The following is a 15,293-nucleotide window of genomic DNA, read 5'->3' on the forward strand; positions in this document are numbered from 1 at the left end:
TGTTAGACATGTGGAGATTAAATAGTTATATCGTGTTTTTCCTGCATGCACAACGTGAAATTTTAATTACATCAAAGAGAATAAGCGTGCCATTTCACGTGAACGATTTGAAGCTCTCACTGATAAAATCTCTCTGCTTATGCTATCACATATGAGCAATTGTGTTAAGTTATTTTAATTAATGGTACGGTTTAATTACCAAGTTGTACAGATGGCGAATAAAAGTCAGAGCTTGCAAATTTATCCATATGTATTCACGTTTCGGATCTAATTTAATGTTTATTTTACGTGTAACATCGAAAATATAATATTTCTCATTAGGATAAAATATACAATGATAACAAAAATTGAAATTTGACAATAGTACCTATTCGTATTGTTTCTGATATTACAGAAAACAATTATTCTTTGACTGATTAATGTTTTCTTGGATTATAATATTCAATAATATTTTGTTCCTAATATAATATTTACTTAGTTAGTTACACAGGTACAAGATAACCCTTTGATATAAACATAACAATGCTGTTTATCTGATGTTGACAAGTGCATACAAATTGGAATATACATCAACTTCATTTATTAAATATGTTTGATGAAAATGTTATTTATGAAAGAATTATAATATGCCACGAATGATATTTTTTGAGTAGGTAAATATTACAGATTTAAAAATCCTTTTAACCCTTTTTCAGATGTATAGCTTTCTGAAGTGTTATTTTATTATTATTATTTCATTTAATTATTATTATTCTGGACATTATTTCGTTTAATAATACATAGAATTTATCGAATTGGTAAGTGTAGACAAATCCGCTTTGCAATATTTAAAAGTATAATAAAATAATAGAGAATTACATAAATTTTCAAATAATTGCATCTACATGCATTACAGTGTTAGATAATCTTACATAATCTGAAAAAGGGTTAAGTGACATGTTATATCTTTCGTCGTTACTATTAGAGCAATAATGATTGTTTACATAATCTTAACAATATATGTATTAGATGGCGAGATAATTTTCTTAAAATTTTTTATTAGGTAATTTTTTATTAATTAGAATATTATAATTTTCTAACTCACTCCCAGTTATAATATTATTCACTATAAACTAGTTGATGAGATTTTGTTCATAATTAAATAGTTTTCCATGAATATTAATAAAAAAAATTTTAAAAATATACTGCGAGTAATAAGATTACATACTGCATTCTATTGACCTTTGCCAAGTCGTCAATACGATAAAGGGTCTGACGTATCATGCAGCGATATTACATTTTGTCGTGAATTCCATGGTTTTCTGATCAATTTCTAGTTCAAGTGTCTCATTTGTTGACCGTGTCAATCTGTAGTACCAGCTTGGCCTGGTTAAAGGTAGTTCATAATACAAACCCCATGCATGTACCACCAGATATGCACACAGGAGTAGGGTAAACTGTACAATAATTGGCACTTTAAGCTAAAGCTATACTTTAACCCTTTGGGGACGGAGGATTCTTAAACTTGCACAGAGTAGGTATTATTAATTTAAATTAAAGGAAGTAATAATTTCATTCTTCGAAGCATATATTATAAAACTTTACTGTCTACATTTATAGCCGAGTTTTATATCAGGAATACGACTCAGTATGTACGAAGTTATAAATTACTATCCCAATTATATTTGGACACACATATGCGTCAATCGTCCGCAAAGGGTTGAAGAACCAAATGTATCTTCTCCTCGTTAGTACAGTAGATCAGGGCTCGGAATTAACTGCTCTTTCGGCCAGTTTTCAGAGGCTACGCCCCTTTCTCCCACCACTCGTCATGCCCCGCGTGAGGGCCTTAGCCCTCGAGGCACCTCAGGCGCGTGCCGTATGAACTTTTCAGGACGCATTGGGGCTACACTCGTATCAATAGGTTTCTACATCACCCATGGGGTACGATTCATACGGCACGCGCCTGATGTGACCCATGTCTCTACTGACAAGGGGAACTACCCAAGTGTTACACTCACTTATTAATGAAACATTGCCAGCTTGTAGAGCTTGTCGAGCTGAACACGCCTATACCCCGTTTTGTGCGCAGACGGCTAATTGTTTAAAAGATATTAATAATTAAAGTTAGTTACTACTTACATTGAGAAATATGACAGACTCACACATACAACTCGCAATCTAGAGATCCGCGGTTCAAATCCTTGGTTCCCAACATTTTTTTTTTTCTTTAATGATAATTTGTCTCTTTTTGAATAACTATTACCTAAAAATTATTATTATAAAAAAAGAAAAAAAAAACGGGAACTCAGGATTTGAACCGAGAACCTTTAGATTACGAGTCATGTGTTTAACCACGGAGCAGATGCGTGAGTTGCAATTTAAAGGTCCTCGGTTCAAAAAAAATTTTTTTTATTATGATAATTTTTATGTAATAGTTATTCAAAAAGAGACAAATTATCATTACAAAAAAAAAAAAAATGTTGGGAATCAAGGATTTGAACCGTGGATCTCTAGATTGCGAGTTGTATGTGTGAGTCTGTCATACTTCTCAATGTAAGTAATAACTAACTTTAATTATTAATATCTTTTAAACAATTAGTCGTCTGCCCATAAAACGAGGTATAGGCGTGTTCAGCTCGACGAGCTCTACAAGCTGGCAAAGTTTCATTAATAAGTGAGTGTAACACTTGGGTAGTTCTCTTTGTGAGTAGACCCACGTTTATAGGTCTCCAGAGGCGGGCAATCCAGAAAACGATCAAATACCGCGAGCCAATAACATCTGGTATCCTTGCAGCTCCTATGTTTAATGTTTTGTTATGGCCGTTCTTTGGAAAGACCCCACCTGAGGGTCCTTAAGAAGCGTCTAAGCTCGGCAAAAAGGTTCTAGTAGGCCCTATTAAGTAGGCTATCTTCCTCATCCCAGGGTATTAGCCGATTCTTTCTTACCAATATCGTTCAGATTAGACTATTAGGTCCGTACCTATTTGGCGGAATAGCCTGCCAAGGAGGCTATTTTCCTCTTCTTCGATCTTCGGTCTGGGTCCATCCCCCCTTTCAACTTACCAAGCTTGAACGCTCCATGTGATCCAAGGGGTGATTATCTCGCAGGTATTTAGTGCGGGTCTACTGTAGACAGGTCACATCATTACGCAGGTGTGGATGTGAAATCAAGTGGGTGTGGTGGAGGTAGCTAAGTAGGAGGGGAGTAAAGGCCGTGCGGCCTGTAGGCCATCCAGAGGAAAGTGTGGTATTATCAGAGCCGGCGTTTGGAGGAGGGGGGGGTCAGACAATCGTCCAGGGCGCTAGATCTGTAGGGGGCGCCACAACCCGATGTCCCTACTTATATCCGTTTAGATTAGTAAAGCTGTTATGTAGTTTAACAATTTTTACAATCTAACTACAGATTCATCGTTTCATATTATTACCTTGTCTTTTTTTCTTAAAAATTTTGGGCCCCTGAGTGGGTGCCACGATAATCTTGCACAGGGTGCTAATATTGCTAAAACCGGCACTGGGTATTATGGCTTCCCTGATCATTTTCATATCACACATTTTTACCGTCAAATTTTCACCTTCTATCACAAATAATTTTATTAGTTTAAATTATGAAAAGGAATATAAAACCAGGGGGCCATATTATCACCCTCTTTTTTACCATTTTACTGCATTTTATAGTATTAAATGACTCTGTAATATCTTATATTGAATATTTTAAATGAATGAAGTTGATGTTTCAATTTGTACGTCTAAAAATGTTTTCAAACGAACTTCTTTTGACGTTAGAATTGGAAATTCGTGGTTACCTAAGGACGAAACAAAATCTTAACGTCATGACACGGTGGTTTGATTAATCGTACTGTTTGTCTTGCTTTTCACGTCGACTATTGCACATAGAGTGGAAAAGGGAAGTAAACACGAGAAACCAACAACCGTTGTTGATCGGTAATGGAACTTGCGTCGAGTGTCCTCGATCAATTACACTCGATTGAGTTTAAGTGTCCTTTAGCCTAATCAAGCGATGTTATGTTCACGTCCACAGATGTTCGACGACATAATTTTTGCCTTCTTTTCCTTGGAAATGACAATCAAAATGGTCGCGATGGGGATATACGGCAAAGGGACTTACCTCGCTGACTCCTGGAACAGATTGGACTTCTTCATTGTGGCTGCTGGGTAAGTGCACTCTTTAATTACCGTTTCATTCCTACAACTCTTCAAACACTTCCACTAATTCTACACAAAAATATCATTTTTTAAATTTATAATTTCCATCATTTGTATTTTGAACGAGTACAATTGTGGCTACTGCAGATTTCTGGGGTACTGAGGCTATCAAACTTTTCAGAGCACCCTTGGGTGACAAACTTGGCCCAAACATTGAAATTTATTTTGAATACACTCAAATAACATTTAATCGTCAAGAAAAAAGGCGACAATAAAAGACATTGAGACTTTTAGTTTCCTCGTGTTTACGTTAAAATTACCATCTATAAAAGTGTACAGATATTCTTGGAACTATTGACTCTGCTATAGACTTCATAATTATGTACTTTTAGCTAGTGATTCATGAATTCCTACTGGCTTTATTTCGATTTTCAGCTGATCAATTGCTATAACTACATCTATAATATTTATGCTAAGTGTCCCACCTTTTACGTATTGTTCCTGATTTTAATTTAAAAACTGGCAATTTTGTGACATACTTACGTTATAAAAGTTGTCAACTATAATTCTCTCAGTAATTCTTTTATAAAATTATGAAAGTAGTTAATTCGATTAAATAAGTGACTATCAAAGTGTTAAAGAGTGGATTTATAATTATTGGATGCGAAAAATGATTCAAAGTGTGTCATTAGAAAATATTTTCTTTGCCTAATCGCAAAAGTTTGAGCTCGCGTCAGAATTACTGGCTATGAAAGTGTAAAGATATTGTTGAAACTACTGACTTCGCTATAGACTTTATAATTACGCGCTTCTAACTGCTGGTTCATGAATTCTTGCTAACCTTATATCGACTTCCAGCTGGTAAACTCCAAACTCTAAACGCAAACGCATAGATTAATACCTATACCAAAGACTACTACTCAAGACAGATTTCATTGACAAAATTGATTAACTCCACAAAACAAAGTAAGAAAAATTGATAAAATATAAAAAGTTAAGTGCTATGTTAATCAATTGAGTGCCATGGTACTAAAATTTTAACAGATTCAAAAAGTGGTCTTTGAACGGTTCAAATAACAAAGGGGTCCTTTTTAACCATTTATGCATTCATAATGTATCCCAACTATGACAAAAAAATCACTTTTATGCAAAAGTGTAATCATAATTGTCCAATAGGAGGATCAAACCAATTTTTGATCGCATCTTATAAGTATCGTCACAATATAGTAAACTCTCGCTATATTGTCGGTTACGGGACTAGGTAATATAAAAAGAGCTTCTTTCATGCGACGCTTGACACCTGTGTAAAAATTCGGATGGAGGGGTAATTGATTAATCAGTAATATAAAGAGTGGCAATATAGCGAGAGTCTAATGTATTAAACTTAATTTTCTTCAGTATTTTTTTTTTTATTTTCCTTCTTAGTTTTTCGTGATCAGTAATAAAAGTAGTTCTGTACTATAAACAATATTAGCTATTAAATTTGAAACCAAGATTAATGAAATAAGCAAGGAACAAAAGTGAACGATAATGGGCAATATTACAGGCTATGGGGATCGTAATGCAATTATGTGAAATAGAGGAAAATGGGATAACATGGTGTATCTAATATTTTCTTTTTCTTACGGTAAAAAAAGATTTCATATTATCATGAATATTTGTAAAACAGTGTAAATATTGCTCTCAAGTCCCACATCGTGGTAGTAAAAAATTAAAAAAAATGTTATTCAAAATTTCTGTTAAAGCGCTTATTTTGAATGAAATACACAACTACCCTTATTTATATTTCAACCAGTCGCATTGATTCTACAACAGACTGTGTGCAGCAAATATTTTGTTGTGTTCGAATTACACGAATATACGTATTTTGATGCTGATTAACACAACGTCCTAACTAAGAGGATCAATATCATGTTGGTAGTTTCGATAATTAATAGACCGAGAAGTTGCTGCAACTTGAAATTCAAAATCACCGTTTTCATTCATATGATTGGCCTGATTTTGCACAAATACAATTCACATGTACAGTGAAATATACAAATATAAAAAATATGCTTTCTGTTTTTCTATTAATATTAAAATTACAATGTGGAGGGTATTACTATTAATATTAAAATTGCAATGTGGAAGTTATTACTACTGACATTAAAATTACAATGTGGAGGTTATTGGATAAGCTCCAATTTTGCTATGAGAAATTTTCCTATTTTCCTATTGGAAATTTAGAACATTTTCCCGTTTAAAATTTTCCTATTTACATGTCGGAAATTCTCCTATTTCCCTATTAAAGAATTATTTATTTTTCTATTGAAAATTTGAAATACTTTCCCACTAAAAATTGTCCTATTTACCAGTTGGAAATTGTTCTATTTTTCTATTGCACATTTAGGACAATTTTCTTGTTTACTTGTTAGAAATTTTTTTATTTATTTATTACAAACTTTTCGTACTTTTTTCCAAAAATTTGAAATATTTTCATATTGAAAATTTACCTATTTACCTATATGAAATGTGAAAAATTGGGATGAAAATGAAAATGAGCTCCATTATTCATTATTATATAAATTTCCACAATTTTTTAATATTCTTAAAGTGTAGGCATTTTCATTATAAACTCTATTTCTGAAAAATACAAGACCTTTTGAAATGAGGACGTGACTTTTGGGTCAGCCTGTATTATATTTCTGGAGAAAGAAATGAAATAACGCTTCTGATACACCTAATATAACACGTGAAATTGCAGTCTGCCGTATGAATTTCAGCGAACGAGATATTATGGAAATGTTGATCGATCGAAAGCAAACCGAACTGCTGTAACCTGTATTCGAGACAAACCGAACGCGTTAGTTATAAAGCGCTTTTCATTTCCATACAGCGCTGGGTAGAGTCGCGTTAAGGTTTCGGTTAAAACTGTCGATACCGCAACCGTGAACGGTGAAAACTGTTGCACCGAGAGCTGCCTGCGAAATTGAGTTCGCCAAATTGAACGGCGCGTTGCGAATAAAGTTAAATGCCTGAATTTCGCAAAAATACGATTCCACAGTTTGCGAAACCGGTGAACGATAATGCTTATTTCATTTTACGTGTACGAACTATACACATTGTTCCGATAATAGTACAAATGGAAAAAGACTAATTTTTTTTTTTGAAAAATTAGCATAGAATTATTCTTTCGTCATTGGCGTAACTAGAATATTTTCGGGGGAGGAGGAAGGATTCCTTAGAAATTTGGAATTGGGGAATTTTTTAATTTTTTAAGTTTGGAATTTTGAAATTTTAGAATGATAAGAGGATTAGTCCTCATTTTTGGGGATGGGGCCAGATCCCTACAAAATTTATTAATTTTGGAATCTTAAAATTTTAGAATAGTGAAAGGGCTAGTTCTTATTATTATTATTTTTTTTTGAGGAGGTATCTATTAGAAATTCTGGAATTTTGTAATTTCGGAATTAGAGAATTTTTTAATTTTGGAATTTTTGAATTTTGGGATTTCATAATTGTAGAATGATGAGAGGGCTAGTCCTCATTTTTGGGGGACAGGCCAAGTCCTTTAGAAATTTTGAAAGTTTGGAATTTTGTAATTTCAAAATTTTAGAGAGGTGAGAGGATTAGTCCTCTTTTTGTGGGGGGTCAGGACCGCTTCATTCCCTACATATTTACGCTTATGACTAAACTGCGATCTGACGATTAATGAAATGTAAATTGCAGTAATTAAGACTTTCAAAGTAAGTTTTTTTACTAAAAAAAAAGCATATGCCATATTGTCCCAAAATATCGTAAGCTGAATTATTTTTTAGTGGCCCACAAATTAAAGTAATTAAAAATTTTCTAATCGTAAGATATTTGAAATTCAGAACTGAAATACTTCTTTCAACAATTCTTAGTATCTCATGAATAAAATTATTAGTTACCACATTTATTTATCTATCATTTAGTTATTTAAATCTATCTGTAATTCATTATCTATCACCGAATGAGAATTGTAACAGTGCCTTAGCCCCGTTATTCCTCAGACTTCAGACTCTCTGATGTTCTTTTAATTCCCAAGATTAAAAATCATCTTATAGATGGTCGTTTTCATACAATTGAAAACATTCGAAAGCCCGTGACAGAGCAAGTGAACATTCTAAAGGAGGGAGACTTTCAATATTGCTTCAAGAACTTGGAAAAACGTCTTCACCGGTGTATAACTTCCCAAGGGAATGACTTTAAGAGTGATCACTTTGATTCTGAAAAATATTACATAGATTAACTTTTATACACAAGGTGAACCATTTAAACGAGAACGCTTAAATATTTCCATTATTTATCAGTTTCTGGAAAAAATGCTCAGGACAAAGTTGTATTATTTTAAAGGGCGCATGTAACAGTAAGATTAATTTTTGTTGAAGGATTTTGATAATTAACTAAGGCCCAGTTCGGAAAAACCCTCGCCGACACTTTGGGTCTGGTTTTCGTCTTTTTCTCTTTTATGGCCCTCTTTTTGCCTTTAGAAATATAAACTACGATACTACAATTACAATGTTGTTCATATTAGGTGTCGTTGGGGTTGGTTCCCTATATCTACATAATCATCAAGATTTTTTCCAAAAAATGATAAATAATAGAGATATTTATAGGTAGAACGTTAAATATAATGAAATATACTTGCATCCCTTTGATTTCCCATATTATAGATAGTCTTTAATGTACACAATCATATTGCAAGAAATTTTATTTCGAATTAAAAAAGAACGCTACAAATACGATATCCTATATACAGGGTAGTTCGTAACTGGTGGTACAATCCAATACAGGGTGTTTCTAAAAAAAAATTAGTCGAGTAGAAAAGAATTAAATTTCTTCTTCCGATACTTCGTTTTCGAGAAAATCAGCTTGAAAGATTTATCTAGCATATAGATTTAAGTAAGTAAGACTTGATTTACCAGTCTTATTTCGTAGTTGTCTATACTACTCTCAATGCTTATGTTTTTATATATTTTTATTATCATGAAGGGCATTGAAATTTTGTTACTTTAGGAACTATTGGAAATGTTTTCCATTATTTTAATGCACAGTTGATTTTTAAACATATACTGCTCGGTGAAATATAGAGTTGACTTTCTCGAAAACAAAGCGTCGGACAAAAACATATGATTTTTTTCTTCGACTTATTTTTTTTCTCTTAGACGAACTACCCTATATACTTTTAACTATAAATCATCAATCACACGCATTGCATTCATTTTTTATGACTTCCGTCATAAAATACAATTTTGAAATGGTGGCTGGTACATTTAGCCTACAATGTAAAATAAAGAAAGAATTCCGGTCATTGTTCGTTTCTCTGAAACCGACTGGATCGAAACAAAGGTTTGCTTTTTTTGTCCCTTTGTAGTAGTTCCTCTACGAAGTTCGATACGTGTAGAATGGCAAGTTGAAGATCAAAGGGTGCGAGTGGAAAAGTAGTCGAAAGTGGGCGTACAAGTTTTGTTGCCAAATGTTCCGGATGGTATTGACCAGACCTGCACAGAACCTTGAAGAAAAATTGTAACGCAATTTAATTTGTTGAATTTTCTTTGGGAAAAGATATTTTGTTTGATTTGCACAACTTGGTGTGTTTTGTGGAATTTAATTGTAATAAAAGTTTATTTTCTTTGATTTGTACAACTTAGTGTGTATGATGGTGTTTGTAAGTCATGAAATATGAAATTTACGATGGTTTCCCATTTTTCCATCGAAGATTTAACTTCGCTTGCTTTACCTTTGTGAAATTGAATGTAAGTGAAGAATGTTAAATGATTATGGAGTATGATTCGAGGACGGCTGGAGACACGCGAGTGTTTGATTGATTGATATTTTTCCCTCGATTTTGAGAGCGGCATTATCTAAGGGGCTAACGGCCCCTTTCTGCCCAATGAAAGTTAACGCGTCCACGCGCACATGTGCGCCTTTTTTTTCAAATCTTGTTTACCTTTAGCTTTTTAACATTATTTTTAAGCCGTGGTCGTAATCAAGTGCATCAGCACCTCGTCGGTATAATAGGATTCGAATAATGAATTTTTCTTTAAAAAAAGAAAGGAATAATAGTATCGAATTATTGGTTGCTCATGAACAACGAATCCTATTACGCAGAGCATAGCCATTGTTGCGGTTCAGCCTGCGCTAAAGGCACGCTCTGATTGGCCAGTGTTTTTCGTTAATAACTCGAAAACAAAGCCTTAACCAACATTTTGGCAAAGGAAAAAGTTGTTTAGAATCACCTCAGCAATTATCCCTCCACGGGTCCTACCCCAGTTCTGGGACACCCTGTATACTGTTTTCTCAGAGGCAATCTTGATAACTTCAGCGCTGAATCAAGGAGGATGAAAGAGAGGTGTAAGGGGGGATATAACCCCGGGGTCCCATTTTCCATAGAGTTTCCGTTTTAAGCTTCCATTTATTATAATCCACTCTAATTTTACAAATTTCAAATCCAAATGATATTGCAAAAATAGATCCTCTTCTTTAAAACTTTCTATATCTGTCCTTTAGTACACTAGAGGTACAGAATGAAATAGCTTTTAACACCATTCAATATTATCTTACCTCTTAATATAATGTACGTCAAATAGGATTTAAACTTTCATGGAAAAAAGGAGGAGCAGCAAGTATTAGATTTAATATACAACAGCCCTAAAAATCCGTAAACGTTTATAAATTAAAGGAAACATGTAAAATTTAATACGTCTATTTTATACTGTTACTCTACTGTGTTATTTTTCTTTACGATTAAGTGTTATTTAATTTTATTTAGAATAAATTTCAATTTTTGAATCAAATTTATCAACCTTGGACCCCAGCCTTGGGCCCCAGAAATCTTAACTCAACTATAAATTAAATCAAATCTGTTGAGAAAAAAAATTTTTTTAAAAATTTTATTTAACCTATTAAAAATCAATTTTTTAAATTCAATTTTGAATATCAGTTAAATAAGTTATAGTCGAGATTTACATAAAATATATATTCTTTTTAAAAAGTTCATTAGAGATTAACAATAATAACTGTGCATAGTCTATGCAATTAAAATTTTTTGTTTTTATTAAAATGTAAATAAAATACATATTATTGTTCATAAAATTTTATGTACAATGAGAATTGTTTTTCATAAAGAATATGTATTTTTTTTTATTGACAAAAAAAGGAAATAATTTCATTTAAAAAATTAAAAAATTGCTCAGCTTATAATATCTTCTTGTGTATTCTAGAATCATCACCACAGTGACGTATATTTTCTTTTTTCAAAGCAATTTGTTTCCTAGTATCAATTTTATTGAAAAGTTTGATTCACGATTGAATTTGATGAATAAAGCCTGACAAATGTTGACGAGAAAGCAAGAGAAATTTTATTTCCTTTTTTATTGCAGAGCTCTGGAATACTGCTTGAACGTGGAAAATATGAATTTGTCGGCGATAAGGACGATACGAGTCCTGAGACCTTTACGTGCCATCAACAGAATTCCAAGTGAGTATGGAAACTACCCTATAAAATTTTATTCCTTCAAAGCTGTTGACCTCATTATACCCGAAAGATCGTGTTATTTAATTTTCCAGCGAATTATGCCAATATCAATAAAAGAAAATGAATTCGGTACATGTACTTCTTTAACGCGTAAAAAAAGTCGTTATCATTATTATAGGAATATGCAATTGTTTTCATCATTTCTAATCCCACCTACAGCGCGCTTTAAAAAGGAATCATCAGTATTTTGTCCTGTGATGTGTCTACGATTATAATAAAACTCTGTAGTGTTAGAAATAAAAAGTAAAAATATTACAACTCCTCTTAATATTTAATTATTCGATTGGCTGCAATTTCGATTTACAAAATAAACAATTTCAAAATTCTATCTGTAACTATTCAAATTCAAATTATCTACAAAATTAGGACGATTATTAATTATTATTGTAAAAAATTATAATTATAATAATAATAGTTTCTTAATGTTTTACCAGTTGCTTTTTATAATATAAAATGGTAAATTTATATTGTGAGAAATGTCATGTTTGCTCTAATTAACCCTCGGATGGCGGACTGTGTAGAATGTAGAGAACCCCAATTTTAATTTAATTTTGTATTTCATATTATTTTAATTTACTAAATTTTACACTGCTCTTTTAAAAATTATTTCTCCACTATGTGAAACCCTTTCGTTTAAAAATGATACATTTGATTTTAGGTTTATATACATATTGTAAGTTTGGGTCACGATTGACCCAGGCTCTGTGTTCAAGCAGAGTTCAAGTTAAAAGTTACTATTAATATAATAAAAATACTTCGTACTGCTATTTATACGTGGACGATGGAAACATTTGCATACCCTTGATACGTACATAACGAAACAGTTTTGTTCGTGCAAAAACAAGCTCGTTACCGGGAAAACCAAATTTAAATTCTTTTGTTGGATACGCGTATGGTGGAGTGCAAGTTAATCTTCAAAATAATCCGAAATTGCACTTCTTCACTTCTATTTATGGTACAGTGTTAATGAGAGAATTAATAGAAACATGAATTAAAAGGTACGAAAATAAAAAAAAAAATAGAATCAACGAGTTAGTTGAAACATATAATGTGGATGTATTATGGTTTTCTCCATTACTGTAGATTGCAGAACATAATAACTGTGCAAATATTTTTGAAAAATCCAAATTTACAATCATTTCGTTTTTTTTTCACTATACACAAAATATCCATATTAATTATCTATTAAAATAAATACCTTATCACATTAGGTATGTGACAACTACTTCTTTAACGTAATCATAAATGAATACAAAAAGCATTAACTCTCGGACGGCGGACCATGGAGAGAGCCACAATTTTAATTTAATTCTGTATTTTATATTATTTTCATTTTCTAAATTTCTTCTTTCTGTATCTTCCGCCACGTAGCCAATAATTCATAAAATCTTATAAAACAATAATTATTGCAATATTAATGTAGGTCCCTATACACTTTCTCTTAAAACTACATTTTCTAATTTGTTATTTTAACTGCAACCAATTCTATTTTAACTCTGAACATATGCTGTTCGGATATTTTCATATACCAATATAGTATCTAAAAGAATGACCTTGAAATTTATTCCCTAACGATTCAGATGAATAAATAACAAAGAGATTAATTTGGAGCCACAATATACCGATTTGACCTGGTTGTCTATAGCATCCTTAATTTTCCTTGGGATTTGGTATTTATACTCATGAAAACACGCTCCTTTTACCGGATACGCATGTAATTATTCATCCCCTCAGAATGTGAATAGAAACGTCCTAAAGAGGAACAATGAACAGAAGATTCATTTTTCTTTGAAGATGTAACTTTATCCTTGTGATGTTTGGATTTGAACAGGTATGCGGATATTAGTGATGCTTTTACTCGACACTCTTCCTATGCTGGGCAATGTGCTGCTGCTGTGCTTCTTCGTCTTCTTTATATTCGGTATCGTCGGTGTGCAACTGTGGGAGGGCATCTTACGTCAACGGTGCTTCCTAAAGGCTCTACCCAACGTCAAATATCCCGAGTAAGTTGGCAACAATCATGATTTCTATCTCATTTCACTTATTGCTCTTTTAAATAGCGACGGATTGTTGCAAATTAAATGCCCAATTTATTTGTTCGAAACAATGTTCATTAACACTTAACGGACAGGTTGGTTTCCAATCCTCTTTCTCCATTGCTGGGAATTTTTGAAGGCTTTTTTGAGGGTATTTTTGAGAGTATTTTTGCACATTTAAAATATGCGCGTCTTAAAAAGTTAGCATGAAAAATCGTAAATCTACATGTTCCATCCATTAGGTGTTAATTATTCCTCCGACGATATACGGGTTTACTGACAGGTGTATAAGAATTCAAAAATTCCGGGTACCCTTTATTAATTTTTGAATTGTTATTAATATTCCACAGAGTGGATAAAAATAAGGTAAAGAATAATCTAGTGAAAGGTTAAAAGTATAAACCACGAATATGTGACATTAGTCGTCAATGCGTTAAAATAACCAATCAGTCTATATTAAAATAATTAATGAAAGGGTCCCGTAGTTACTTTAAATTCTATAAATTTATAAATTAAATTGAATTAAATGGTACTTTAATGTGGCATCAGTGTTATTTTACAATACTTTTATAATTTATGTCATTAAATTGGATATTTAATATGCAACGATTTAATAAATTTGCTTATCTGTATCATCACGTTTAACCCTTTGACGTTAAATGGCGTTTAATATGTAATGAGATTCGAAGAGCTATTTGATAAATTTTAGCTTACATTTCGTTCTGTTTATAGCTAGTAGTAATTACAGTAACAGTAACAGTATTTTGGTGTATATTCCCATAATATTTAACTAACTTGTGTTTCTTAAGGGATCTCTTTATTATAACAGCTTTAAAAAAAAAAGAATTATTGAGCTTTTTAGTAATTTAATTTCATAAGTTCATTCTTATCGGTTTTAAGAATATTCAAAATTTTTACCAAATAAAAGCAATTATCTCGGAGGTTGAGGGGGGAGGCAAAAAGTATCCTTCATATAGGAATTGCTCGAAACGAAAAACTTAAAAAAAGTATGACTATAAATACCTATGCTTAAGATAAAAGAAAATTATTGGAAAATCAAAAAAATGGCGACACGTGACAAAACCCTTTACTTCTGCAAATAAAAGGTATGCCTTTTGAGTAGCGAAATTTGAATTCTGTAAATGATTGACCTAATTCTGGGTGAATCGATAAAGCAACAAAGGGACAAAGGGATAAAGCAATTAATTGTACGATTGGTTTTTGTTACTCAATTAAAAAAAAAGAATTTAAAAAATAATCTTATCGCACTTACTATTATTGTGTAAGTTCAGAATGCCTCGGAATAATATTTTTGAAATAATCGAATTGCAAAATAATGCAAAAAAAGAAACTAGTTTTTTAAAGGTGCCATACTAGAGAGATCCCTTCAAAGTAGGTATCTTTATATTTACATTCCGTTTTAAAACTACAACGTCATCTATAATTTTGGCAACTTAGCTTTTTCTTCTTTAAAGAAGACATATTGCAATTTCATCATTGTTTATATTAAATTATTAAATCATAGTTCATTTTGATCAGAAGCCAATTTTCACTGTTTCATCAGTTTAAAT

At 32.1% G+C, this 15,293-nt stretch overlaps 1 protein-coding gene across 3 annotated transcripts in view; it reads left to right on the forward strand.

The window, feature by feature from the left end:
• Positions 1-15,293, forward strand: part of Ca-alpha1T (Ca[2+]-channel protein alpha[[1]] subunit T) — a 126,721-nt gene that overhangs the window by 34,042 nt on the left and 77,386 nt on the right. For all 3 annotated transcript variants that reach the window (XM_076688459.1, XM_076688457.1, XM_076688458.1), the window contains exons 4-6: positions 4,022-4,155; positions 11,532-11,629; positions 13,518-13,689. In XM_076688459.1, the coding sequence (XP_076544574.1) occupies positions 4,022-4,155; positions 11,532-11,629; positions 13,518-13,689 (404 nt within the window). The remainder of the gene's footprint in view (positions 1-4,021; positions 4,156-11,531; positions 11,630-13,517; positions 13,690-15,293) is intronic.

The sequence above is a fragment of the Osmia lignaria genome, chromosome 5 (genome assembly GCF_051020975.1).
Source record: "Osmia lignaria lignaria isolate PbOS001 chromosome 5, iyOsmLign1, whole genome shotgun sequence".
NCBI lineage: Eukaryota > Metazoa > Arthropoda > Insecta > Hymenoptera > Megachilidae > Osmia > Osmia lignaria.